Raw genomic sequence first — 27,637 nt, 5'->3', positions numbered from 1 at the left:
TATGAATAATGCGATGTTTGCTGCATATTTTCATAATTTTTTGCTTTCTCAAATTTGCTGTGCTCAATAATTTATTATAATCTTGTCTTTCCTTAGCCACAAATTTGGATTGCTGGACGGATTTGTTGCAGATGGGCGAGGCAGCAGCCAGTCCAGCATTGTCACCTGCACCCAGCACCGTGACAACACTGCAAATGTTGCAGCAACAACAAGTGCAGCAGCAGCAACAACAACAGCAGCAGAACATTATATTGAATGCCGTGCCATTGATCGCCATACAGAATAGCAAGAGTTTGTTGCAGCAAACTGCGGAGCAGGAGGAACAATTGTTGCAGCCAGCAAACAAGTTGCCAGCAATGAGGCTATTGAATGGCGCCAATTTGGGTGCACTCAACACCAAGGCAGCCATACGTCTCGTGGAGAGTAAAACGAGCAGCGCGCCGCTGGTGAAGACAACCGTGTTGCAAGCATTGGTGCCACAGCAGCAGCAGCAGCAACATGGCAACAAGCGACACTTGAACAGCGCTGCAGCAGCTGTCAGTGCTGTGGAATCGAAGCGTTTGAAGAGCGGCACAATGACCGTCGAAGTGCAATCGCAGTCGCAATCACAGTTGTTGCAACAGCTGATGGGCAAGGAGCAACAGCAGCAGCAACAACAGCAGCCAACGAAGCGACAATCGAACAGCGAACGCTGGTCGGCAGCGGAAGCCAAGCAGCAGAAGCAACAGCAGCAGCAACAACAGCAGCAGCAACAGTCGAATTCGGTGCTAAAGAATCTGCTAGTCAGTGGACGTGATGTAAGTGCCGGCTATTGCATTGTGCCAATGCGGCCAAAGAAGCAGCTGGCCAAGGTCTAAGCTCAGCTAACAACTGAGAAGAGAACCTGCCTCGATAACAACAACACTTAAACAATACTTTGACTTCACTTCACTGCAATCAATTAGCTAATTGAGAATTGAGAAAAACGGACAAGCCCCATTTCTACAATTTGTACTTTGTAAATGGATCGATTTTATAGTGCCCCTCCTCCCTCCCCCCCCGCTAAAAAAAAGAAAAGAAAAACAGAAGCTATCCTTAAAACGACAAACGCGAACGCGCAGTCAGGGCATAGTTATAGTCGTACAATATATACTATACAATATACTATATACCATATATATATACTATATATATTAGTCTAGTTAAATATTAGTCGATATCTAGATCTACCTTATAGAGTTTAGTTTTATGTTTAGGCTAGACGTTTAAGTGCTGCGCCCCCCTTCAAAAAAAGGCAAAAAGGCGACAGCAGTGTGGACTTTAAAATTATAAATTTGTAGACTATTTAAAATAGTGCGACGTCGTCATTTTAATGCATCATTGAACTACACTTAAGACTCAGTTTGTAGCGCCTTCTATTCAGTTCTATTCATTTTCTTTTAATTCTATTTTAATTTAAATTTAATATTTTTTTGATTTTTTGCCTCTTTTCGTTGTTGATTTCATTTTAAGACAAATGTTGTTATATTTTGTTGAGCATATATAAATATCTAATTTTGTTGTAAATATATACATACCTATACTTATCTCTATAATAAATGCTAGCAAATAGTTTACGTAAGTCGAGCGTTTTGGGCTACACACTACAAAAAATACAAAAAAAATACAGTGACTACCAGAAGCATCACAACAAAACTATAAATTCAAATTTTGCAATAAAATTGTCGAACGATAGATCAAGTTTTAATTGAAAGAACATGACAACAAACAGTTTAGTTAAACTCTTTTCATTTTGTTCATTGTTTTGTTTCGTTTACTGTGATAGCATATTGCGTTAAAATATTAATAATTAAAAGCAAAAAAAAGAAAACAAAATTCACTTCTTCTATTTGTTAAATGTGTAAGCATTTCGACTGAGCCAACAGCAGCGCCAGCTTTAAAATACCAAGCGAATTATGTTTTAAGGAAAACAAAAAAAGAGAAAGAAAAAACAAAACAATTATCGACGACAGCGCGTGTTTTTGATTCGAATTCATTTGAGATATTTTTTGTGTGTTGAGCAAGAGAAATGATGACGATGAGGAAACGTAGAGAATACCCTGTAAATTGTAAAAGTTACGAAAAACAAATTCAAATTCGAGCGCTGATGGTACAAAAAAAGATTAAATAAAATTTTGAAAATAAACAAAGAAAAAACACTATTAACTAGCTAAAATTAATGATAGTCAAAAGTCGAAAATCGGAAATCGAGACAGAGATTAACGAGTACTAAACACACATATATATATATATATAAATAGTTTTTAGATAATACTAGACAAAAGGAAAAACACTATTAGCAATTACAACAAAAACAAATCACGTAATGCGATATTACGTCGTTTAAGTTTGTTTTTTTTTTTTTATTTGAGGCGTTTCCTAGCTCAGTCACATAATACAATGAAAGAGAAGTTCATTAAAAGTGAAAATGTATTTAACGAATACGAACGAATGACGCCCAGCTTAGCCACGCCTCTAAGGATCAACGGTCTTACTTTAATTTAAGTTTTAAGCAAAGTTAAAAAAAAAAAACGAGAAAAAAAAAACATTTACACAATTATCATATTTTGTTTTATTTACACACACTCTCTCTATATACTTTATCTTTTTGGTTATTGATTTTTCATAAATACTGACCCACATTGCGTGTGTGTTGGTGTGTGTGTGGGTTTGGTGCGTGCCCAACAAATTTTTCATTGTGACTTTAATTAAACTTTGTGCGCGTTGCGTGTCTAATGCGCATTTTCGTTTGCCCACTGAACCACCGCCACCACCTGAGCCACCGCACCACCTTGCACACCATCGTAAATAAAGCAGACGACATTAATTTACACGCAAAGTCTATCGACGACGCTGCCTGTTAAAGCTCTCTTCTTCTCACTCACTTTTGCCTGGGTTTTAAAATCGAATGTGCGCCTGCAGGTATGCAATGGATTTTTGTGTTTGCTATCCACTTTACTCTCTATTGCTATCTCTGTCTGTCTCTCTGGCTATTGACACTGCCTGGTGCGAACGCATTGGCTGGGTTTCGATTTCATACTCGTCGGTATAACATTAGCATTTTTATTATTGTCTATTTAATGGGCATGTCGAGGCTTAAAGGCAGCACGTGGCATTATTTCGTATTGATTTTACATCTCGCACTCCAAACGCACACTCGAACGTTTTGTGTGTGTCTATCCCTTTGCTTTGCTCTTGTCTCTTCTTTGCTTTCGCTTTCACTTTTACGTTTACTTTCACTCTTCACACAGCAGAGAGCTCAGCTGATGTGCTCTCTCTGTTTCCCGCTCTTGTCTCTCTTCTTTTTAGTTTCTGTTTGGGCCTCTTTTTTTTTATGGCCAACACGAGCTGTGCTCATTTTGTAGGCGGACTGTGAAGTCTCCCTCTTCCTCTTCCTCCCAGCCGGCTGCAGAAAGTTTATTTCACTTGGCCACGTCCTGGAAATGTCAACGACTGTTGCAACATATTTCTGGCCCGGCTGTTACGACACATTTGCATTACGTTGGGGAATGTTTGCTTGCCTTCTCGCCTTCTTGAAAAGTGCTGCCTACTTTTGTGTGCGCACATTATTATTATTATCATTATTTGCCTCCGAGATTCATTTTATATCATTTGTTTCATTTTCCGTTCCGTTGCCTTGGCTCGTTGGCTACCGCTGGACAGCATCAGCATCTAGCGAAAATTCAAATAAATAGCAAAATTTTGTTGAAAGAAAAACATACTGAACCGTAACTACCTCGCGTTTATGGCAGTCACAAAGACACAGACCGTAACTACCTCCCAAGACAGCGACAACAATAACTGAAAGAAACGAACTCGTGTTCAAATAGTACTTCAAAACTGCTGCATAGGAAATTTACATTTTGTTAGTTAAGAAAGAATTAAAAAACAAAAAAAAAACAATTGAAATTTGATAAGCAATCCACTCAAAAGAAATCCTACAAGTGTTAGTCGTTAATCGTTAGTATTAAGTATTAATCGTAAATCGTAATTGTAATCGTAACTAGACAAATACCAGGACAATTAAAGAGTATTTCCTTGATAATCATTTAGAATGTCAGAATCCCGAAAACTGATTGCAAAATGGTGCAAGTTGAAAATAATGAAAATAATTATAGCCCGAAAAGACTGCGAGCCAAAAACTCTCAAAATTATTATATTATACACATACCAAGAAAAATGAAAAGCCTACAACTAAAACAATATAGTATATAATAAGTGTACATGTATATATAGAGGAATCGAAGTGGAAGTGGACAGAGAAAAAGGTAAAACACCAGGCATACTTTTTGCAATTGCATTTTGCCTAGCAATGCCTAGAAATCGACTAGAAAAACTCTTGAAAAATTAATCGATGTGGCTTTAACTAAAACTATATTAAATTACTATTAACAAAAAAAACCTTAAAATATGAATAGCGAATAACACTCAATATACATGCATACATACATATATATAGCGTAAATTCAAAAGGCAAGTCAAATTTGTTTAGCATTAATAATAGCGACTACTCGTACATTTACTCCATACATTCATATAAGATTTAGTTGAAATTTTTTCGCGTTACGTATGAGAATGTGAATGTGAATGGAAATGGGAACGAGAACGAAAACTAGTTAGAGAAAAGAACGGATACAGCTTTATTGAGACGGAGTGCAAATCGAGCGAGTAGAACTTGAAAGAGTTTAACTCTAGCGAGTGCGGCTCGAGCGAGTAAAACTTTAGCGAGTGCAGCTCAGGCTAGAGGAACTCTAAAGAGAAAAAGCTTAACGAGTTGAGCTCTGGCGAGTATAACTCTAACGAGTAGGAAATTAACGAGTTCAACTCTAACGAGTATAACTCTAGCGAGTGCAGCTCTAAAGAGAAGAATTCGAACGAGTTGAACTCTGGCGAGTAGAACTTTAACGAGAAGAACTCTAACGAGTAGAAAATTAACGAGTTCAACTCTAACGAGTACAACTCTAACGAGTTCAACTCTAGCGAGTACAGTTCCAGCGAGTGAACGACAAGGTCGAGAATCGAACAGAAAGTACATACAATTACAACAAATATACCACATATACCTCAGTACATGCATAAGTACATCTCTGCGAGTGTGTGAGAGATCTCGTCTCCGCACTGCAACTACTATATATACCTCCTGTATAACAAATACATATACATAAACATACATACAAATACAAATTCATGCATATACATATAACAAACAAAAACTATTTGCAAAGTCTATAAATTATTTAACTAAAATCTACAATAAACGTAACGTAAAAGATTTAAAGTAAAATTACAAAATACAAAACTTTTGAATAGTTGAATAAACAAATAAATCCACATTAGTGAATGTTGTGCTACCATTTTGAATACCCGAAACGAATACAAAATAATGTTTTTTACTACTACCTCCCAAATAAAAATCTTGTTGTATGTGACTCGCATTTATAGTAAAGCAAAACAAAAAAAAAAACCCAAGCATAGCAATCTTAACTAAATCTAAAAACTAAACTAAAACCTAAACCTAAACCTAGCGCAAGTAAAAAGTAAAAGTAAACTAAATGTTGTGTAATTTTTATAGCATTATATTAAGTACTTGTGCGAAGTAACAAATATCGTATCAGCCGTAGCAAAGAATACCTCAGACAAATATATGCTTCAGACAAACCAAAAAACTAACTCAATGTCAAGACAACAAAAAACAAAATTCTAGCAAAATTTTTGGAATACAAAATTAGCTGCAATTTTTGTGCTAGCAAAATGATTAAAGTAATACTTATATACAATACAATACAATGCATATAAAACGATATATATACAATAAATTGTGTATACACAATATATCTTTATACAGCATCTCTCTCAAGATACAACAATATAATAAGTACAGACATGTTAAATTCCTCCTTAGTTCAGACAACACACATATCCGTTGGCCAATTTGTTGACTCATCATAACTCAAGTCGCGACAGGCTGACAAAGCACTTTCAGTCCGATGCAATTGATTTGGGGCCAAGCGTTGGCAGCCGCTTGATTAATGGCCAAGCATGAGAAAGTCAGTTTTGTTTACCCTCCACAAATACACTTGTAGCCAATCAACTCCCGAATTCCGAACTGCGACTCAATTTGAAGTGTATATTCAAGAAATATTGCTCATACGCCCGGTTAACGGGTCGGTCAGCCTTGATTAATTATGTGTAAATTATGCAAACTTATCAACAGGTTCAACAACACATTTAAATAGCGAACTTTCCTTCACCTACTTCTATTGCTATTTCTTCGTTCCCCCAATTCTCTTTTACTCTTCTCTCTCTTTCTGTTGTTTAAATTGCAGCTCATTTGTCAAAGTGTCGACGCGTCGCATAAGCAAATGGCCAGCAATTTTCATGCAGCATTAGTTTTATTTGCGTAGCCAACGAACATTTTCACACACTCACAAAAAGGCCAACAATTATTTGTCTGCCCTCATAAGCAGCTTAGAATACTAGCAGCATTTTGTTTTGGGTTACGAGTTTCTACCCTCAAAACTGCCATAGAAACTGGGTATTAAAATAAAATGTCTGTGCTTTTTTCCACATTATTATTTCGAGTTTTTCCACAAACAAAAACCAGAGAATACCTCCAACTAAGTCAAATTTTACACGAAATATAAAAAAAGAATACGAAAAATGAAAATGAAAATGAAGAGAATTGTAGCATAAATTTAACTAGCCTTGAATTCGACTCCAATTAATGGATTATACAATGCTGCAAATGCAAAAAAAATAAATATATATACATATATGAATACATAAATAAAAATATATAGTTGTAAACGCCGCAAAGTATGCAATATTATACTATGTACTAAGTATATACACACACACACATACAACAAAAAATACAAATACATACATATGCCGAAATAGTAATTAAACATCAAGAATACGACATGTATATGGATATGGATTATGAAAGTATTTTAATAAACTTTTAATAAATATTTTAGCAAAATACCGACGCAAAACGATCAAACTATGAAACCAGCTACAACAAACAGACAACAAAATACAAATAAAACTAATTCTGTGTTTCCTTTTGGGATGTTATAGAGACAAGATAGTTGCGCATCGATGGCTTCATCTTTCTGCAGATTTATGTGCATAAATATTATGTTTGTCGACCAACAAGAAGAAGAAGTTGGGTTGGGGCTATTCATCGTATTCCTATTTGCCTGCCAGCATATATTTATTGAGAGGCTGAAACTTGATTAATCTCGTTCTGTTGCTCGACCACGCCCAAAATCAACGAATGGCCAGCGTTGAAGTGAGGCCCATTTATAAAAATCTTTGATTGGTATAAATGATGCTGCCTGCTGCCTGCTATCGAGCCTAATCAAGTTGCCTCAACATTTCCGCTTCTCTCTCTCTCTCTTCGCTTTCTCTTTTTCTCTTCAGCAGCAGCAGCAGCTGCGACGTGGACTTTATCAAAAAGCAAGCCGGAACAAGTTGTTCCAGCTATTTATTTGCTCACACAAAAGCAACTTTCGACGCTAGCTTTGTGCCACTTAAGTATGCTAAGCACACACAAAGATAACAAGCATGTGTGCGTATCTCTGTTTGTGTGTGTGTGTGTCTGTGTGTGTACCCGAAACAACTTTAAATATTGTCATCAGAGGCAGAAATTTAATTTAGCCAACATTTGAGAGCAAAACGATTCTCATTACGTATACGCAACGTTGCCTTTGATTCTTGTCTCTGGTGATAAGCATGTCTGCAGGCGAGCGAGCGAACGAGCGAGCAGTCAGGCAATCCTTTCCAAATTGAAAATCTGCCGCTGACAAAATCAATTTCAAGTTTTGCTCTCTCGCTCTCGTCATAAAGAATGGAACGGAAGAAGAACCTTTAAGTGCGTCGCAGTCCCAAGAGAACTCGCCTTGCCGCCTGTCACACAAATTACGCAACGTAAGTGGCAAAAGTCAAACGCCTCCTGTGCCAAAATTTAAACAGCAAAGATGTAACTGTATACCGTTAAACAGCAGCTGGAAGAACAGAGCATAGCAAAGTTCTTGTTGTAGGCTACAAAAAGTTGAAGCTTTAATTACTTTTGTGTGTGCTGGCCGAGTGACTCATTTCGCATTGGCACGTAATGTCAATGAACCGAGTCAAATAAAAAGCACACCGAAAATGAAATGAAAACCAATTAAATGCGCTTTAAAGAGCTGCAAAGCTCAGCACTTTTCCCCCCCGAAGGATACTTTAACAATTATTGTAAGTGTTGGGCGGCTCTCTATGCTTTAATAATTTATTAGGTCCAACTTGATGTCTTATGATTCTAAACTCGAACAATATATCAAACAATAAACCTATTATTGAGCACTGTGCCTCGAGGCGTGCGGCGCGTGCCACACCAACAACAGATGTGTGTGTGTGTGTGTATCTGCTGAAGATGGGCTGGAAATAAAAAAACAAGCTCACGCCTCACGTTGTCATCTCTATCTCGAAGTGTGTGCCTCACATGACGTTCTTCAAACGCTAAGCAGCAGCTGTTAATGTGTCGCTAGAGGCGCAGATTTGTGTCGTGTGACGCAAAACTGTTGTTGCCCCCTGCGGGTGGTGGCAGCCACGCCCCACACCAGCTGCTCCTAGCTGCTACATTTCCTTTGTCTTTTGTTTTGTTTTTTTGGGTTATTTGCTCATCGATCAATTTACAGCACTTTCGCTTTTTCGCTGCAGCCGCAATTAGCGCAAAGCTGTGTGAAAGCATTGCAAATATGTTGTTAAACGATGCGAACAATGGTTCAATAAACTGCACTTGAACTTTGACCACAATTCTTTGGTTTTTGGCAATCTAATCCTCCCCTCTCAATCATCATCATCATACTCATTATCATTATTGTCATTTGAAAATTGCAAGCTGCCCTCTTCTTCGCTTCGACTTTCACTGGTTGATTGATATGTGCCTGATTTCCTGTGGCAGCACAAGTAGAGCACTCCTTTGTGTATCATAATCATATTCCTCCATCGTCCTCGTCGTCGACGTCGTCATTGTTACTGGGCTTTCTTTCTTTACTTGTCTCGTCCCCCTCATTGGCGTATTCTATTACAGTGAGTTGAACAAGGATAAGTGTAACGAATTCCGGCTGGGGCCATCATTAAAATATGATTTATAGCGAGCTGTGCTGTGGCGACCTCCTTCGGCTCGACTTTTTGATGGACTCAAGTGTTGGTTTTCCTCTGCTCTGCGCTCCCAGCGGGGGCTTGACTTTAAATATTTCGTTTTTGTCTTCGTTTTTCTTCTGTTGTTTGTTGGCTCTGGCTTAGACCCAAATCTTCGACTGGATCTCCAAACTGAATTGGGCTGTAAACTGTTTGTGGGTTGCGGCTGTCGGTTTAGGCTGTGTTTTTATACTTTACACGAGTCTGAGTCCGAGAATCCAAGTCCGAGACCGAGAGAAGTGTCTTGTGGCTTTGGCTTATCAGGTCTCCTAATTGTGCGTGCTCGCTATGAATGCGAATGAGCAAATTCGGCAGCCAGGATTTTAATGAGCTGCTTTTTTGGCTGACGTCTTTAAGATTGCATTCGGGCATAATTAAGCTATAAATTGTTTCATTTACGTCACATTAAGTTCAGTTTATGTTAAGCTATTTTAAGCTAGTTTATAATGTAAGTGAAACTAATTACGATTTATTTAAGCAACGATGCATTATTAATTAAGTTAAAGATAAACTCTTAAGTATCAATTTTATATTATAAAACAAACAAATTCCCAAAATCGATCCATTTACAAAGCAAACACAAATTGTTAACCAAGGAACAACAAAAAGTTGTAATAATAACGATTGACAGAGAATGATTTCATTAAATATTTTACAGACTTGCCAGCTGCTTCTTTGAATTATCTATTCATAACAATGTTTATAAATTTATCAATTCTAGTATTTCTTCGATAAATTTATAAACATTTTAGTCATTCACTCTTACTAACAATATTCTTTTTTCTGCTTTTCTCTCTGCCTCCCCCATTGAACAGGTGAATGTTGAAACTGCTGAACCCATGGTAATCGATGACAACTCCATGGACCAGGTGATGACACCCATCTTTGAAGTTGGTGATGCCTCCAAGTACACCATGCCGTTGCACTGTCATACTTCAACAGCTTCGGTGCTGCGCAACTATCGCCACAATCCGCTGATTAGTGGAACCAGTCTGCAGTTGTCGCCTGTATTCCAGGCACCGAGCTGCGATGGCGATGCCAGTTCGGTTGCTTCTTTGGATGACTCTATGCCGCCGGCTTTGACACCTTGCGACACGGATGCGTCCAGCGACAGTGGCATCGATGACAACAGTCTGGTTGAGGCGCGTAACCAGCAGCTGACCCACAACAACAACATCAATGAGACCCATGAACAGAACGAGACAACACCGCCGCCACTTGATGTGGTTGCTTTGCCCCCGGCACCGCCGCCGCTTGAGGCCGACATCGATGAGAAGGAGGAGACACTTGGCAGCAATGGCACCAGTCGTAAATCTTCGATATCCTTCATGGACAGCAGCAATCCCCTGCAGCATCACGAGCTGTGGAAGGAGCTCTGCACCGCTGACTACAACATGAGCGACATGGAGTTGACCGAGAATCAACTGGAGACGGTGCTGGGATGGCCAGAGATAGCCTAAGACCCAGAACATAGCACACTTTTCATCCAAGAGGGGTCAAAACTGCATTTTTACGTAGGCATTTCTTTTGTTTAGATTCTTTTTTGGCATTGTTTGTTTGTTATTTGCAACACGTTAAGAATAATGATGAGAGCATTTGAAAATTTGAAGACGAATCAAGTGAAAATCAAAGCATATAACCAAAAGATTGATGTTAATGAGCCTTGCGTAAAAATAGAAAAAAAAAACCAAACACGAAATGAAAAACAAAACCCAAAATTGACACACAAAAACACTGAGACACATGAAAACAGGAAAAGTTCAACATATTTTGAATAGTTTTTTGTAGCAAACTTTAACTGCCTAGAACAGATGAATATATATGAGTATGTAATTTAGTTTTTAATGGTTCTACACACAAACAGAAAAAATCACACACATACAAAAAAAATATGGAAAACGTAAAAAACATATACATGCATACATACATATTATACACATATACAACATATATTGATGTAAGGAAAAGCATAAAGAAAAATATTCATAGTTTTTTGCTTGTAAAGGCTCAAGTAATATTTCTGGTGACGGTTGTAATCCGATCAACATTCAATCGCAAAAGCTGTGAACACAAAAAAAATTTCAAAATGTTCTACAAAAAAGAAAAGCCAGCAAAAAAAAATAATAATAATAATAATGAAGATATAAGTAACAAATACTTATGGAAATAACTTAGTTTTAAGTTGAATGTTTTCAAAAAGTAATTTAACGTTTAAAATAATACTTTATAATTATGTTAAAGATTCTTTGTCAATTTCATTTGAGCTTTTTTATGTTATCGATAATTTTGCTTTCAATTTATTTTTATCAATTATCACAATTTTCAATAGCTTAATAGTCAGTCACTCTGTCTTGAAATCTGTCTACATCCTGTTTGAATATGTTTCTTTGTAAATTAGCTTTTAGTTCCAGAGGACGCATTATTCACAAAGCATCGTCTGTTTAGTTAGGACCTCTTTTTATTAATACTTTGGATTCAAAAAATAATAATTTTGTTTAATGTTCTTTCACATTTATGTTTTTTGCTAATAATATTGATCAATAAATTTAGACTTCGTTTCATGATGCCGAAAATATAATGACTTTGTTATTTGGGAAGGTATTTCAGAAGAGTTATATGGCGTATGAGTAATGAACAAACTGCACCAATAACGGCGATGATTGCCAATGACAAATTAGCAAAATCTTTGGAGATCAACTTGATGTTGTTGTCGAACAATATATTTTTGACAGACATGTCAAACTTATCAAACATTTTGGATTCATCGAAACGAATGAAACAATTCCAATCAACATGCGGCCGTTCTAAGAGTATTTTTTGGATTTTGTATTGCATACTTTTGGGCTGCGCATTTAAATCTTTCGTTTATTGACATGGAAAAAATCGTAGCCTATCATTAAGGGGCAACATTTTTGAGTGACTCTGCATTTCTACTTACTGCTGATTTATGTTTACCTGGTATATCTACTGCCGACATGCCACTTTTTAGGTTGTGTTCTATGAAATGAGTGAGTGCATCATGTCTTGTCTAAATGCGTTAACATATGGCTAAGCTACGAATATATTTCTAAGAAAGCAATGTTCAGAATATTTTTGTGGCATACTTTTACTGCCAAGAAAAAAATTGTTGCCTATCATTCAGGGGCAAAATTTTTTCGAGTAAATTTCTGCATTTCTGCTTGCTGCTGATTTATGATCGCCTGGTATTTCAATTGCTGCCTTGCCACTTTAATGTTGCTCGCGGCAGTTACGAGTGGCCAACAACAACTACAACTGCCACTTTAATTACAACAACAATTACAACATTAAAAATGGCAACAACAACCGCATTTATATATCTGCAAGGTCTCACTTGAAAAATGACGCCGCACATTGCGGCTGAGTGGATTTTTAAGAAAACTTTTTGAGTGATTTTCTGCAGTTTTGCTTGCTACTAATTTATGTTCGCCTGGTATTTCATCTGCTGACTTGCCACTTTTAGCCGTTCACTAAAGTTTCGAGTAGCCAATAACAACTACAACAACATTAGTAATTACAACAACAAATAATGCACAGTAATTACAACAACATTAATGATTACAACAACAACTGTATTTGTGATCTCGACAAGATCCTATTGGAAACCGCAGTGTGATGCGGTTGAAATACCAGGCGAGCATAAGAGAGTAGCACGCAAATTCACTAAAAATTAAGAAGAAAAATGACTCAGAGCGCTGTAATCCTCTCTGATATTATGTGGCACATTGGGGCTGAGTGGCTTTTTTGAATAACTTTTTGAGTGATTTTCTGCATTTCTGCTTGCTACTGATTTATGTTCGCCTGGTATTTCATCTGCTGACTTGCCACTTTTAGCCGTTCACTAAAGTTTCGTGTGGCCAATGACAACTACAACAACATACTAATTACAACAACAAGTACACAGTAATTACAACAACATCAATAATTGCAACAACAAATGAACTCGTGATGTCGACAAGATCTCATTGCAAACCGCAGAGTAAGGCGGATTAAATACCAGGCGAACATAAGAGAGTAGCACGCAAGCTCACTCATTATTAAGATGAGAAACAACTCAGAGCGGTGTGATCCTCTCTAAGATCTAACGGCACCTTGAGGCTCACTGCTAAGAAAATATTTGTTGCCTATCATTCAGGGGCAACATTTTTTTGAGTGACTTTCTGCATTTCTGCTTGCTGCTGATTTATGTTCGCCTGGTATTTCAATTGCTGACTTGCCACTTTAAAGCCGTTTGCGGCAGTTACGAGTGGCCAACAACAACTACAACTGCCACTCTTATTACAACAACAATTACAACATTAAAAATGACTACAACAACAACTGCATTTGTGTATCTGCAAGGACTCTAGAAATCCCGACGAGATTCCATGACAAACAGCATCGTTATGCGGATGAAATACCAGGCAAGCATATGAGCGTAGCATGCGAATTCACTAATAAATTAAGAAGAAAAATGACTCAGAGCGCTGTGATCTTCTCTAATATTACGCGGCACATTCAGCCGAGTAGCTTTTTTGAGTAACTTTTTGAGTAATTTTTTTGAATTTCTGCTGGCTGCTGATTTATGTTTGCCTGGTATTTTATCTGCTGACTTGCCTCTTTTAGCCGCTCACTTAAGTTTCGAGTGGCCAATAACAACTACAACATTAGTAATTACAACAACAAGTACACCGTAATTACAAAAACATTAATGATTACAACAACAACTTAATTTGTGTATGTATGCGCAAAAGTCTCTTTAAGTCTCGACGAAATTCCATGGCGAATTGCTGCGTGAGGCGGATGAAATACCAGGCAAACATAAAAGAGTAGCACGCAAACTCACTCAAAACTAAGATGAGAAACAACTCAGAGCGGTGTGATCCTCTCTCAGATCTAACGGCACCTTGAGGCTGACTGCTATGAAAATATTTGTTGCCTATCATTAAGGGGCAACATTTTTAGGTAACTTTCTACATTTCTGCTTGCTGCTGATTTATGATCGCCTGGTATTTCAACTGCTGGTTGGACACTTTTTGATCATTCGCGTAGGCTTCGAGCAGCTCACCACAACAAAGTTGGTAATTACATCACCAACTACAACACGTATGATAATATGTTGTTGGACGGGCGTTGTGGGCGTGGCAATGGGCGTCAAACTGTAAGGCAATACTTATTTAACATATTTACCTCTTCCGATCGATATTTATTGATTTAAAGTGACCAAATAATAAAACAACTATATTTTAAATTGAATTTTTAATTAAATATGCCAAAAAACAAAACGAAAAAATATAAATGGACGCAACGAGATTATATTTTGCTAAATCTAAATACTATATTTAATCTTTTAACTTATTAAATAAGGTAACTAATACAAATAAAATCGTTCAGCTTATTTTGAGTTTAATTAAATTGAACATTGTTGTGCAGCAGAGCAAGAAGCTTTTCATCTGGAGAGTTCCATTTGCAGCGTGGATATTTGGCATTGCAATAATGTGGCGCAGACAATCTGCCAGCTTCAACAGCTTCACGGATCGCCGACTGCTCGAACCAGGATAACAACCAATGCCAACTAGTGACGCCATCTAGCATTAGCTCCATATCCGAAGCCTGACCACTGCGCACATTTCTCGCAGCCTTGTGAGTGAATGTGCAAAGAGACTTAAGCAAACAGGCAGGCAGATCGATGTCGTTGTCCAAAAGACTGTGTTCGATGGTATCCACTAAATTAGTCAGCCCAGTCTCTAGAATTTGAGTAGTACTTAAGCACATCTAATTTTTTCCAGAATTGTTAAACTTACCAACTTTCTCGCCGCTTTCATTGCGATAGACCAGCTTAAAGTTGTCGAAGATCTGTAGAAAATTCTGCTGCTCATCGAGGAGTCCACGTGCTGCTTTTTTGGCTGAGTCCTCCTTAGGATCAGGTACAATTGTCTCTAGTCCCATGCTGCGTATTAAATGGCCAACAATAATGCCGCCAACAGCAACTAAGCCGCAACTGAAAATGGCTGCAGAATTGACAATGACCAGCGGCTGTCAAAATAAAGTGGAAGTTACAAATTCAAGCCTAGATTCAATTTAACAAATAATTACTCTCGGAGCTTCATGGCGCTTGCGTTTCACTGGCACCGTGACAAAGGGCAGCAGATAGTCGAGGCCGATGGCAACGTCCTTATCCACCGTATCAAAGGATATCAGACGAACACCTGGCGGATGATGATGCTGCTTGAACTGTTGCTGCTTCTGCTCCTTTGCAGCCTCAGAGGAGGATGAATTGGCTTCATTTGACGACGACTCTTCGCTCTCTTCGCTGGCTGCCCAAATTACCACACAGCCAGCCAGGATCAGCAGGATCATTTGAGCTAAAGTCACAAGATGCATGCTTCCGCCTTGAGGTCTGCCACTGATCTGAAAACCATTGCGATCGCAATGTTCGCCTGCTCTTGGTCTTGGAGTGCTTAGTTACGTGTCGCTATCAAATTTGTCACTCTGCGCTTCGTTGCCTCTTGGCTGTGATAATTTGCGGCATGCATCGCCCCGCAAACGCTTTGTTGCCACTGTTTGTTGCGCATGCGTGACATAATCCCCCCGGCCTAAGGTGCGAAGCGTTTTGTTCGCATTGAGGAACAAGTCACTTGCTCTTCCTACATTTGCCAAATAGCCATAACGGCAACGTATCGACAGCATTTCTTGTCGGTCATGATTAGCACTTTTAGACTGAATTCCCATACAAAGTATAGCGATTTTATGTAACTTGCTATTTTATTCATACTTAAATGTTATGCATTTCTCTCTTATTAATTAGCTATTCTAAATTCTCTAATTTCTATAAAAACTAAAGATACATCAACTAAGTAGGGACTTAAGGCTGTTTTCAAATTGAAACCTGCAAATTTTCTATTCGTTTACCGTGTAATTTAAATAGATTTATCAACTAACTATGCAGATCTTTTCAGTTTCCTTTAAAACCCAATTATTTAGTCATATCTTAAATTCGACTAACAAATGATTTCCAAATTTAGGTTGATTTCATTATCAATCGATTCTTTTGCAACAATTTAAAAATCCATTTTGATTTCTTGCCAATATTCATAACCCAATGACGCTTCAGTAAAATACACCAAAATATTTCTATTCTACAATATTATCTTTATTAAATATAGGAACAACAAATAAATAAGTAACAACTAAATAATTAATGGAACAAACGTCCGTTGAAATACTGTAAGACATTTGGCCAGGATCTCTGTAAGATGTTGCCTTGCAGCTGCGGCCAGCTGCAGCTGCGATAGATTTGGTTGCAGTTGCGACTGCTGCGTGCCACATCAATGGCGCTGAACACTGCGGTGCCATTGAGCAAAGAATCAGTCCATGGAGAGCTAAAGAAATGTTTCAAATTAAGTAACCAGATAAGTAAGCTAAAGATAAGCAAACTTACTTGGCCATCAGATGAAGCAACCTGGCAGCGTTTGACACAGAGAAACCAGCATCCAAGCGATGCGCTTGTGCCGCATTGTGTTGCAAGTACTGGCAAATGGCGCGTTGTGCGCAAACAGAGACATCGATGTTGTGCTCGTCTAGCTGGGATTCCAGCACCTGCGTCAAACTTCGCACTATAAAAAGAAGAAAAGGGAAATTGAAGCCAACTGTAAGAACTATTGTGTTAACTTGGCTACTCACTGCCTCGGCTAATGGTGTTGCTGCTCTTTGGAGAATCTTCGTATTCCTTGGCAACGTAGCCGGCATAATTATTTGCCAACGAGGTGAACACAATGGGAGCCAACACAAGACGCACTATGCCCGCTATGATGGCACCTGCAACAACAATCACAGCCGTGTTGAGCAGTGCTCCCTTCTGCAGATTCAGCACACTCTGCACAGCTTCACGAGCCAGTTTTATGCTCCGTTTCACCGGCACTCTGACAAAGGGTACAATGAACTCCAGCTCCACATTGACATCCTGGCCACTGGCATTGAAGTGGAATCCACGTGCCTCACGACCAGCTTCCTGCTCACCAGCAGCTTCTTTCCCTTCTCTGACCAGTCGCGTCAGTTGTTGTCGCGGCTCAAAGTCATGGAAACGCAACTGTTTGATGCTCCCATTGTAGTTGTTATAGTTGAGACTGGAGCTGTCACTGGTGGCTGGCGCGCTGCCAACTTTGAAGAGCAACAAGAAAACACTCAACACTCCCAAGTCGTTGACGAATTTGTGCCACCTGCTGTGCCACATTTTGGGGCGTGCTACTAGTTGGGCGGTTCGATTGCCTCTGAGCGCAGCTCTGTCAGTTTCACTTGCCTTTGTAGAGTCGCGAATGCACTAAAAGAAATTGAAAGCAACTTGCTCTTGATCTCACAACATACTTTAAAATGCTTATATTGTACACAGAAGATACTAAGAGGAAAGTGACGTACCATAGATGGCACCACCACAGCATAAGCAGTAAATAATTAGAAGATGACCACTGACCGCTAGATGCCGCCAGTAAAATATTAATTTATACTTAACAGCCAATTAAAATATTCGATTTATTACAATTGCTGGGCTCATTAACACATTTCAAACCAATTTTGCAGAAAATATAAAAATATTTATTCAAGTCACTTGTTTTAATTATATATGTATACCAATTGAAATGAATGAACCAAGAAATTACGTATACGTATTACAGATGTGGGTAAAGAAAACCATCTTGGAGACAAAATCAGTTTATAAATAATGTTGCATCATAAAATTATTAAGAAATAAACATGAATATCAATTTCCAGACTACCATTTCTCAAAGTGTACTTAATGTGCCGGTACCATGTGAATTTCATGCCTCGTGCGTCTGCCATCAAGATACCGATTCAAAATTCATTAAAACTGAAGCGCTTCGGGCTGAGTGAGATTTGAGCACTTGACGATGACAAATAAGTAGAGAAGAGTCAAAGGGAATAGCAGACGATGGCTGAAAGGTAGAATCGATTGAATTGTGACATGCAAAATCGCTAACGCATTTGCAAGCGGAATAAAGCAGAACATAATAATCGAAGCGGTTACTGAGATGGTGGCAAAGATGGGGATCCCCGCATTACCTGCTCAGCATGTAGATCAGCGGCACAGCAATTTTGTGACAGCAACAGAGCGAGACGGAGAGAGACGAGAAAATTATTTATTTATTGCTTGGAAAAACGCTACCATATGTGGCACGGCAAGATACCACTGTTGCCACAAATTGCAAGTACTTAACAGTTGGTGCAGTCGCTGTTATATCATCGCTGCCATCAGCGCGCCAAAGGTTAGATAAACAAACAATTTTGATAAACCAACATTGGGGCAACCGATGAAAATGAGGCAATAATACAAGAAGTTACCATGGTTATACAAACATATGCGTATTTACAAGTTAAGGACAAGGTCAAATAAGTTCTGCAAATAAGTTGTAATTCGATTAAAAATGATTAGAAAAACAATAACTTGTAATATTTCATATTTTAAATCTTCAAACAGTATGTAATTATTATTATACATTTCCTTGTTTCGTCTCGTTTATGACTGCAATCCAATATATGATGTGAAATTACTAGAATTTCTTTTCGATTATTCTACGGTATATGAAATAAGTCCCATTTCATTTATAAAAATGTATATAAATAATGGATATCTTTATTACAACTATTCCTGAAACTAGATTCAAATCTGAAGATGTGCTAAAAGCGTAAAATTAAAATACCATAATTTTGAATGACTACTTAAATAAGGTACTGTTCGTTTTGAGCGATATCAAACCGGACCTTTCTCGCTTCCGGCTCCCGTTCTCTGGAGCGTTGGAACTCCAGCGCTGTGGGCGGATGAGAGGCTCGATTGAGTCGCTTCAGGCGATCCACATTCGGTGACGCATCCAGCTGATACTCCCGCTTGGGGATATGCTTGGGCGGCGACTCGACATCGGATGTGAAGCCACCTTCTTGCCGGGGTTGCGGAGCACCTGGGAATGGACGCTTGGGCTTCTTCTTTGGCGGATTGCGCATCTTGGGTGGCTTCGGTTCGCGGTGCACAAATCCCTTGCCGAAGATCCAATCGAAACGCTTCTGTCGCTCGCCCACCACACAACCGCCATACTGCACCTGAGCATTGGGCGGATGCGGATACATGGTGGGCATGGCCCAATCGTTCTCATTGTACTGCGTCTCCGTGTGCGTCACGTGGGTGCGCTTCAGTCGCTCTGGATGCATGAGACCTGCTGGCGGCGTGACACCAAAATCAAACTCAGCCTCGCTGTCACTGGTGTCGGAAAGCACGATGTCGCATTCACAGCCCTCCATGTTTCGCTTCCGGCACTGACGCTGCACCTCGTCGACCAACTGCTTCTTGTCGATGAAGCTGCGGCAGTAGCACTGCATCACAGGCCTATGGCACTTGCACTTGCTAAAGCCCATCTTCTTGAGACAACGCTTCAGTTCGCGAATCTGTTTTAGCAGGGGATTCTTCACAATGCGAAACTGCACTGGTTTCATGTTTGCGTACGGATTCGCCGCTTGCTTTAAGGTCTCGGCATCCTTAAGTGGTCTCAGCGTTATTAAGAACTCGTCGTTCTTCTTCTCAATATGCAGCGTAGGTCGTTGCACTAGATTCTCAGCCGTTTCCACCTCTTCCTCCTCCGGTTGTGGCTTCTGGCGATGATAAGACATGTACTTCGAGATGGGTATGCTGTCCACGGGAAAGTCCTTAAGAAAGTAGCTCATCAGTTCACGTATGGAGCGACGTATGGCGCCAGGTCGCCACCCTGGCCGCTGGGCCATGGGGCATTGAGTCCACAGCCAGCCCATGTGCGCAGGGACTTTGTGCTCGTCCTGATGGCAATGTACATGACCTTGTCTGCGATGCTCGAGCGGATCCACGGGTGAATAGAGACGCGACTTGACATGCGCTCGTTCCCGCTTTGAATAACGCTTTCGCATCTTACGGACTGCACATGGATCGCTTAGTTTCGACAGTGATCTTCTGCCGCCATGTCCTTTTGTGGCCTTCGCCAATTTACAGGCCTGTTCACAGATCTCCTTAAGCTTGGCCTGCTTCTTATCGTCAGCATCACCACTCTGAAACATATCACGCAGCTCGGTGAAGACCTTAAGCAGATTTTGTGCCTTTGCTTTCTGGGCGGTTTTTGGAAGGCCGTTGCACGTCTGTGCGGACTTACACTTCTTAATGCTCTTCTTAAGGGCTTCGTAGTCCTGCACAATGGTATCAAAGCCATCGGATGCCTTGCTCCCCGGCTGCTGCTGCTCGCAGTTGGGTGAACAAGTGCTCTCCGATGCGTCGTTTTGTAAGAAACCATTTGGATTTTTGCCTATGGAATCAAAGAACTCGTTGAGTATATCCTTGGCAGAAGCTTGCTCATCGTATTCTTTCTCCTCGAATTCAGGCAATGGCTTGTAGCCGCAATGTGGACACGCCGAGATCTGTGGCAGCCAGGAGACATCCTCATGACACACTGGACATTCGCGTGCTACCTTTATGCCCATCTGCTTGAGCTTGGGCGCAGAAATCTGTGGACACACGCGATTCGTATTGCCACCACCCAGATGCGAGGTGAGGGAGAATTGTCCGCCCGGTCCTGGTACAGCCTTGAAGTCCAAACAGTCAGCTGTATTATCCGGTGAACCATAGACGGCATAGGGACCTGCCATGTCGATAAGCCTTTGTACCGGCTAAAAGGATGTCGAGAGTTAAGCATAAATCGGTTTCCAAACTTACACTCACCTCAGCGCCAGCCCTTCTTCTGGTGCTTTCAGAAGTTTTAAAACAAGTCGAACTGAAGGAAGGATCCTCCATGCTAACGAAGCCCAGGCAAGGATCGGAGGATGAGCAACAACTCTGTGAAGTGGGGCCAAAGTCGTCCCCACAATCGTCGTCGCAGTCACCGTCATTGTTGGAAGTCTCCAAGCTGCAAAGGGGTCCGTGTATCCATATCCAAAATTACTCTATTGAAATTCAGTTGTTTGTGTGGCGTGCGGCGTAGCTCCAGGCTCCAGCAGCCAGCCGATCTTACTTACGGATCAAGGTTCTGACACCGCATGAGCATTGACATCCGGATAGTGCACATGCCAACGGTGCAGCCCTTGCAGGTCAGCTCAACATTGGCAGTGTAAACGACCTCCTGAAGTGTGTTAACCATGCGCAGAATAACTGCTTCGGATGGCACAAAGCAGCCACGTCCTAAGAAGAATAATATAATGATTATACCCTACTTTTAGCAGATTCTTTCTTCTCCTACCGATTTCTTTCTTCATGTATGAGACGGACACAGAGATGCCCTCGTTCAGCTCCTTCTCCAGACATTCAGCCAGCATGGAAAATTTAGCACTCGGCTCCGACGGCAAACAGTTGACATTGATGCGATTAGAACACAAGATCAGCTTGCAGCCCCGACACACATTCGCCGTGATCTTCAGTTGATCGGGACACTCGAAGTCCCGACCAGGCATATAGAGCTTCATGCAGATCATCTTGGCAGTAAAGCAGCGATAGTTTTCCTTATCGGCTTTGTTTTTGCCCTTCTTGCCCTTCGAAGGTCCGCACTGTAACTCCTCGGAATCCTGCTGTTCGGCATCTTTGGCCATTTGCTGGCGAAACGCCATTCCACAGCAGACATTCTTATTCTTATCCTTGTCCTTTCCCTTCTTACCTTTGCCATCGTCACAAGGCGGCGGTTGATTCGCCCGCGTGGAACAACGCATATAATGCTCTTTGTCGCGACTTAACTCATTGGAAGCCCAACAGCAGGGAGCTTTCGCCATGTTGATAAATCGAAAACAATTAATTGGAATTGAATTTCGTGCAAATGAAAAAGCAAGAGAAACTTAATAATTTCACAGCTATAAATTTATAAATTGCTAGAGCCTGGAAGCTATCGCCCTGAAATTTCAATAGAGTATGAAAAAATTTGTGGAGTCGAAAAGGCCTAGATAACTAAAGAGTTGTCAAGGCATGCTGGGCAGTAAAATTAAATGCACCTCACTGACTACTAGATCACATCTCAAGGAAACATTCATTTAATATTAATAAAATACGATTTAATTACCAACTCTCAGATAACAATATTTTTGGATTATACTTAAAATTTGTATCTTCTACATTACGTTTTCTTACTGGTTCCTTTTTTTTGTATTTTTATCACTTTATCGAAGTGGTCCATTGTCGTAAGTCATCGGAGTTTTTCGCGGCGCATTCGATTTGTGCCAATTGCGATGAAAGGGTAAATAATTCTCCTGAAAATTTCCCGCATCGTATCCTCCTTTTTGCCTGCCCTTGGATTTCTTTTCCTTTTTGGGTTGGTTAATTTTCTTTGCTGGCTTCTGCTCCCTATGCACAAATCCCTTGCCCATAATCCAAGGGAAGCGTCCTTTCCGCTCGCCAACCACACAACCGCCATATTGCACCAGAGCACTTGGCGGATGTGGAAACATGGTGGGCATGGCCCAATCGTTCGGATCATACTGAGTCTCGCAGTGAGCTCGATCTGGTTGCCGCATACGCTCTGGTTTTATAACTCCCGCTGGCGGCGTGACGCCAAAGTCCAGCTCATTGTCGCTGTCGCTATCTGAAAGATCGTTGTAGACAAAGCTGCCCGTAATGTCCTTCCAGCCACGTTCTGCTGCCAGACTCCGCACAGCCTGTTCAACAATCAGTTTATCATTGTGGCTGCGACAAAAGCAATTGGCAATCGGCTGATTGCAGGTGCAAACCGGGAAACCATTATCCTGCAGCGTCATTTTCATCTCGCGTTCGCCTGCCGCAACCGGATCCTTAACAATGCGGAACACCACTGGCTTCATGTTCGCATATGGATTGGCGGCCACAGACAGTGTCTTCGGATCTTTGAGCGGTCGCAACGTTATGATGTATTCATCATGCTTCTTCACAATATGTAGAGTTGGATGCTGCACCAACGGCTCCTCTTCAGTCTGCGAGACGTCATCCGATTGTCCCGGCTTCCTTTTGCCACAATGTCGACGGGATGTTCCAATCACATCAACCGGGTAATCGCGCAGAAAATAAGACATTAGCTCGCGTATCGGTTTTGTGATGGCGCCGGGCTTCCAGCATCTGTGACGCGCCAACTCGTTAGCTGTCCACATCCAGCCCATGTTGCAGGGCACTCGGCCCTTGCCACGTGCACAACACTGATGAGTAGTCACTGGCTTAACAGGCGGCTTCGACTCCAAGAAAGTGTAGCTAAGAAGAGACATTTTTAGTAGTGTGGAATTATAAAGAAGAGTTTTAACTACCGCTTGGAACGCGAGCGTCGCTTTGCCTTCTTCTTCTTCTTGGGCTTGCTGGGCATGCTCTGATCCAGTTCCTTCAGCAGTTTTTTGACAGCAGGCGAAGTGCGTTTCTTGCCACCAGCCTTACTCGACTTGCCTCCTGATTTGGCGCCTGTTTTGCCTGCCTTACCCGACTTGCCCTTTGCTGCACAAAGCTGCTCTGCTGTCTGCTCTTTTCCCTCCTTACCCGCATAATTATCCCGCATCTCCGTAAAGATGTTGACCAGTTGCTCACGGCGCATCGATGGCGTTGAGGTCTTTTCCTTCGCACCCTTGGTCGTGGCTGGCGACGATGCTGGCAACTTTGGTGTCTTCGATTTGATGTCCATGTGAAACATCTGCTCACACAGCTCCTTGATGCGACAGCGTGTGCAGACTCTCAAAGAGCTGCAGCTGCATTCCTTTGGCACCTTGCCAGCTATTGGCGACTCTACTTTCGGGTCGCTAGAGGCACAAGTCGAATGCTTCCGTTGGTTGTCACCATCTGCGAAGCGCGTTTGCATGAAATGATTGCGCAATACTTCGGCGGCAGTTGCCGTCTCATCGAAGGGCTCCTCGCTGGGCTTGTCCATGTCGAAGCGTTTATAGCCGCAGTAAGGACACGCGGCCACCTTGGGCAGCCAGGTGATGTTGGCATTGCAAACTGGGCATAGATTCGGCGGCTTGTACTTGACGTTTGTCAGCTCAGGCGTTGGGATTGTGGGACAAACGCCTAGCGCCTTCTTGCGTTTTGCTGCCAGCTCTTGAAGCTGATGCGGTAATAAACCCACATCTGGAGATTCTGCCTCCTCATCAACCTCATCGTCATCGTCGTCAGTGTCTAGCACATCTGACCAGAATTCCATGGGTGAAAAATAGCTGCTGTCGCTGGACTTACGACACTGACACTTCTGCTGTCTAGACTGCGTATGACCTGACGGAGGCGTGGGTATATGTTCTCGATCTATATCCAGATCAGTGAGCAGTTTCTTGAGCAGCTTCTGTTCGCGCTCCTTGCTCTGATCTAGAGCAGGAGGCGGCTTGACACCGGCTATAAAGCAACCGCATTGCTCTTTGGGGCCACCCTTCTCATGCATACAGTTAAAAGGAGCGCCAGCTCCCGACATCAGACGCTCATCGGTAATACAGGTGGTGGCTGCACATCTGTTTGAGCGACCGAGTGTGAAGACGACATCTCGAGGATTCACAGACTTGTCCAGCGGTCGACAAATATCATAGCAGCCAAAATGATGCAATCGAGTGCTAAGAGAAGAAAGTCAAATTAGAGCCATAAATATAATTATTTTAAAGGACTTACTCTAGATCAGGATCTGCCGAGGCGAGTTTCACATTCAGCTCTAGTGTGCCAATTGTTTTCTTGTCCTTCGTTATATCTACAGAGACCACTTCGTTGACCTTAAAGGTCTGATTAACCAACTTGCGCAGCAACGAATTCGAAAGCATCGCATTGCCAGAGCCCAAGATCTCCTGATTATCGTAGACAGTCACACAGATGCCTTTGGAACTCAAGGAGCCAATGAGATCGCAGGGACTGGCGACAAGCTCACCTAGGAACTTGCAGGGAAAGTGTTCGGTCAGTATGCGATTGGCCGTCAGATCGACAAATTCGTTGAACACACGAACGCTAAACGTGCGATCGACCTCGTCGCCATCCCCATCTTCGGGGCGTGGCAGTTGCGCCTTTCGCAATATGACATCGTAGGTATAATTCTGCTTCAATGGATCCATTACAATCGCTTATCAATATATCTGTATTACTTACGACTAGATGTCTAGTCTCTTAAATTGGTTTTTCTTAACTCTCTCTCGAGCTTTTTACAATTTTGTGAAAATGAAAAATTTTAATCAATGTAAAATTTGTAGCTAAAAAACAGAAAATCTTCGTGTGTCATAAAAATTGGAAGTGAATGAAATGCAAACTATAACAATAATAAATGTAACACATTTTCATACACACAACTGAAAATCAATGTTACAGGTTGCTAAGTTTAAGTCAAATTAGTAAAAATTTCATTAACGCCAATTCTTTTATAATAGTTTTATAACATTTATTTTGTGGCCTTAGCGTTCGAAGTGTAATCCAAATAATCCTAAGAGAATCATTAACAAAAATAATTTGTTTTTCAAATTCAAAGTTTCAATAAATAATAAATGGAACAGCGACATAGAATTTTGAATTACATTCGATAACTATTGTATTAGAATATCGAGTGGTATCGCTAATCGATATGACAACAAATTTGTAATGTATGTGCGCTTAATGCAATAAATTTCAGATCCGGGTAACAAAGTTCTTCTTTCTTGCTTATTTGTTTCTTGGGCAGTTCTCTAGCTGTATTTTTACTGGCGAGCGTTGATGATGTCAACGAACTCGGGCTTCAGAGAAGCACCGCCAACAAGGAAGCCATCGATGTCGGGCTTCTTGGCCAGCTCCTTGGCATTGGCAGCGGTCACAGAGCCACCATACTGAATGCGCAGAGAGTCGGAGACAGCCTGGGAGACGTTCTCAACCAGCCATTTGCGCAGATAGGCGTGCACCTCTTGGGCCTAGGCACAAAGTAAATAAATATTAATAAGGGAAACTTTAAAAGTAGGGAGTAGTTAGATTACCTGATCGGGAGTGGCGGTCTTGCCGGTGCCAATGGCCCACACGGGCTCGTAGGCAACCACAACGTTCGTCCAGTCGCGGATCTTCTTGGCATAGGCGCACATCTGGCGAGCAACCACATCGTTGGTGTTGCCAGCCTCGCGCTCCTCGAGTGTCTCGCCAATGCAGGCAATGACCTTGAGGCCCTCGGCCAAAGCATGCTCGGCCTTCTCCGCGATGAGTTCGTCGGACTCCTTGAAGATGGCACGACGCTCAGAGTGGCCCAAGATGACCCAATCGGCACCGATGTCCTTCAACATGGCGGGCGAAATCTCACCAGTGAAGGCGCCCTTGGCCACCTTGTAGGCATTCTGGCCGGCGACACCGATGCTGCAGGGCAGCAGGTTGCGTGCGTACATCAGATAGATGGCGGGGGCGCCGATTACGACCTCTGTGTTGGGATCCAGCGTGGCATCGCTGAGGGTCTTGGCGATCTCGGCAATGGACTTTTGGTCACCATTCATCTTCCAGTTACCACCAACGCAGAATTTACGGCCAGCCATGTTGCACCCGGTGTCTGAGAAATTTGCAAAAAACTGCGGGCGAAAAAGTTGTGTAAAACCAATTGAATTCAATTAGTACTTTCGAATTTTAGATAAGCTAATTCCAAAGTTAGTTTTTTTCTTTGATTGATAAGTCGCCGCAAATGCAATCGCAAAATTTCATCACTTTTACTTTAGCGGCACAGCGAGAAAAACACACCCACCTCGAATGTAATCAACTGATGTACTAACTAACCTTCTTCTGACCTTCGTACGTCTTCCATTGGCACTTGAAAAGCTTTGGAAAAACAGCTGTGAATTTGCCCACAAAAGCTTCCGACACCACACTTTTAAGCGCATCCAGCGCCAAGTCTTTGGGATTTTGGTTGTTGTCCGGACTAGATTTCGACATCGTCGGATTTCTGTTGACCGTGTGGACACGTTGATTTGCCCTCCCTCTTGTCAAATTATAACAAACGTTTGATGAACCCAAAAACATGCTGCTCGACAAATAACATTTATTAATTTTGAAAGTCTGTAGAGTCATATTACAAAATAAATACGGCAAGCATTAATAACTAAGCTTGCTATTATTTGAAATTTCTTGCATACTTTTTACCGAGCGAAGACACAAACCCATCAAAAGCTCTAAAGTATCTTGAAGTGCGCTGGAATGTCACAGCTGTTAGAACGATATTTTCAAGCTTTCCATGCGATAGGTCTTAAAAAATACCTAACAACTTAAATATCTGGCTAGTTTATTTTATTGGTTTTTAATCATTTTTTTTTAATCATTTTGTGAAAAAATAATAATTTTTCGAATATTATATTTTTAAATTATATTGTTATCTTATGTTTTCAATTTTGAAACATTTGAACTAAAAATCAGTATTTAAAAATAAACCAAATACTGTTTAACTTAAAAGATTTATTTTTGTACAGCATTACATAATGAGAAGAAGTAATACGAGATAGCCTTTGGATTATTATGGTT

The 27,637-nt window shown here is 40.9% G+C and overlaps 5 protein-coding genes across 7 annotated transcripts in view; 1 reads left to right on the top strand and 4 right to left on the bottom strand.

Annotated features, from left to right (window-relative positions):
- LOC117575302 (protein similar) overlaps positions 1 to 11,344 on the top strand; it is a 90,833-nt gene extending 79,489 nt beyond the window's left edge. For both annotated transcript variants that reach the window (XM_034259454.2, XM_034259453.2), the window contains exons 11-12: positions 97 to 797; positions 10,023 to 11,344. In XM_034259454.2, the coding sequence (XP_034115345.1) occupies positions 97 to 797; positions 10,023 to 10,667 (1,346 nt within the window). In that variant the 3' untranslated portion in view covers positions 10,668 to 11,344. The remainder of the gene's footprint in view (positions 1 to 96; positions 798 to 10,022) is intronic.
- A 3,266-nt stretch (positions 11,345 to 14,610) lies between these two features.
- LOC117574441 (uncharacterized) lies at positions 14,611 to 17,461 on the bottom strand. Its single transcript, XM_034258278.2, has 6 exons — positions 16,909 to 17,461; positions 16,646 to 16,820; positions 16,417 to 16,586; positions 15,301 to 15,644; positions 15,009 to 15,240; positions 14,611 to 14,951 (listed from the first exon to the last, which is right to left on the bottom strand). The coding sequence occupies exons 1-6, from the start codon at positions 17,435 to 17,437 to the stop codon at positions 14,611 to 14,613; spliced, it is 1,791 nt and encodes a 596-aa protein (XP_034114169.1). The 5' UTR covers positions 17,438 to 17,461.
- Positions 17,462 to 18,816: 1,355 nt separating this feature from the next.
- LOC117576694 (uncharacterized) lies at positions 18,817 to 22,128 on the bottom strand. Its single transcript, XM_034261690.2, has 4 exons — positions 21,465 to 22,128; positions 21,244 to 21,406; positions 20,951 to 21,134; positions 18,817 to 20,898 (listed from the first exon to the last, which is right to left on the bottom strand). The coding sequence occupies exons 1-4, from the start codon at positions 21,985 to 21,987 to the stop codon at positions 18,940 to 18,942; spliced, it is 2,829 nt and encodes a 942-aa protein (XP_034117581.1). The 5' UTR covers positions 21,988 to 22,128; the 3' UTR covers positions 18,817 to 18,939.
- Positions 22,129 to 22,241: 113 nt separating this feature from the next.
- LOC117576695 (uncharacterized) lies at positions 22,242 to 25,439 on the bottom strand. The gene is made up of 3 exons (XM_034261691.2): positions 24,812 to 25,439; positions 23,479 to 24,756; positions 22,242 to 23,425 (listed from the first exon to the last, which is right to left on the bottom strand). The coding sequence occupies exons 1-3, from the start codon at positions 25,240 to 25,242 to the stop codon at positions 22,369 to 22,371; spliced, it is 2,766 nt and encodes a 921-aa protein (XP_034117582.1). The 5' UTR covers positions 25,243 to 25,439; the 3' UTR covers positions 22,242 to 22,368.
- Positions 25,440 to 25,679: 240 nt separating this feature from the next.
- On the bottom strand, positions 25,680 to 27,131 carry LOC117576696 (triosephosphate isomerase). Of its 2 annotated transcripts, none has more exons than XM_034261692.2 (3): positions 26,900 to 27,131; positions 26,125 to 26,697; positions 25,680 to 26,061 (listed from the first exon to the last, which is right to left on the bottom strand). In XM_034261692.2, exons 1-3 carry the CDS (start codon positions 27,053 to 27,055, stop codon positions 25,855 to 25,857), a joined length of 936 nt encoding a protein of 311 aa, XP_034117583.2. In that variant the 5' UTR covers positions 27,056 to 27,131; the 3' UTR covers positions 25,680 to 25,854. The 2 variants fall into 2 exon arrangements, with proteins under 2 accessions (XP_034117583.2, XP_034117585.1); XM_034261694.2 differs by having other exon boundaries at positions 26,868 to 27,123.
- Positions 27,132 to 27,637: the final 506 nt, after the last annotated feature.

The sequence above is a fragment of the Drosophila albomicans genome, chromosome 2R (genome assembly GCF_009650485.2).
Source record: "Drosophila albomicans strain 15112-1751.03 chromosome 2R, ASM965048v2, whole genome shotgun sequence".
NCBI lineage: Eukaryota > Metazoa > Arthropoda > Insecta > Diptera > Drosophilidae > Drosophila > Drosophila albomicans.
This window is presented reverse-complemented; position numbering and strand designations above follow the sequence as displayed.

Excerpts from the sequence above, each read along its gene's own strand:
- LOC117574441 (XM_034258278.2), bottom strand. The coding sequence starts at position 17,437 with ATGTGGCACAGCAGGTGGCACAAATTCGTCAACGACTTGGGAGTGTTG. Across the intron at positions 16,821-16,908 it reads CGAAGATTCTCCAAAGAGCA|TGCGAAGTTTGACGCAGGTG; the intron begins GCAACACCATTA and ends TTCTTTTTATAG. Across the intron at positions 15,645-16,416 it reads CTTACAGTATTTCAACGGAC|GCGAACATTGCGATCGCAAT; the intron begins GTTTGTTCCATT and ends GACCAAGAGCAG.
- LOC117576694 (XM_034261690.2), bottom strand. The coding sequence starts at position 21,987 with ATGGCGAAAGCTCCCTGCTGTTGGGCTTCCAATGAGTTAAGTCGCGAC. Across the intron at positions 21,407-21,464 it reads ATACATGAAGAAAGAAATCG|GACGTGGCTGCTTTGTGCCA; the intron begins GTAGGAGAAGAA and ends TATTCTTCTTAG. Across the intron at positions 21,135-21,243 it reads CGGTGTCAGAACCTTGATCC|CTTGGAGACTTCCAACAATG; the intron begins GTAAGTAAGATC and ends ACCCCTTTGCAG.
- LOC117576695 (XM_034261691.2), bottom strand. The coding sequence starts at position 25,242 with ATGGATCCATTGAAGCAGAATTATACCTACGATGTCATATTGCGAAAG. Across the intron at positions 24,757-24,811 it reads TCGGCAGATCCTGATCTAGA|CACTCGATTGCATCATTTTG; the intron begins GTAAGTCCTTTA and ends TTCTTCTCTTAG. Across the intron at positions 23,426-23,478 it reads CGACGCTCGCGTTCCAAGCG|CTACACTTTCTTGGAGTCGA; the intron begins GTAGTTAAAACT and ends GTCTCTTCTTAG.
- LOC117576696 (XM_034261692.2), bottom strand. The coding sequence starts at position 27,055 with ATGTCGAAATCTAGTCCGGACAACAACCAAAATCCCAAAGACTTGGCG. Across the intron at positions 26,698-26,899 it reads CGTACGAAGGTCAGAAGAAG|TTTTTTGCAAATTTCTCAGA; the intron begins GTTAGTTAGTAC and ends TTTCGCCCGCAG. Across the intron at positions 26,062-26,124 it reads AGACCGCCACTCCCGATCAG|GCCCAAGAGGTGCACGCCTA; the intron begins GTAATCTAACTA and ends CTTTGTGCCTAG.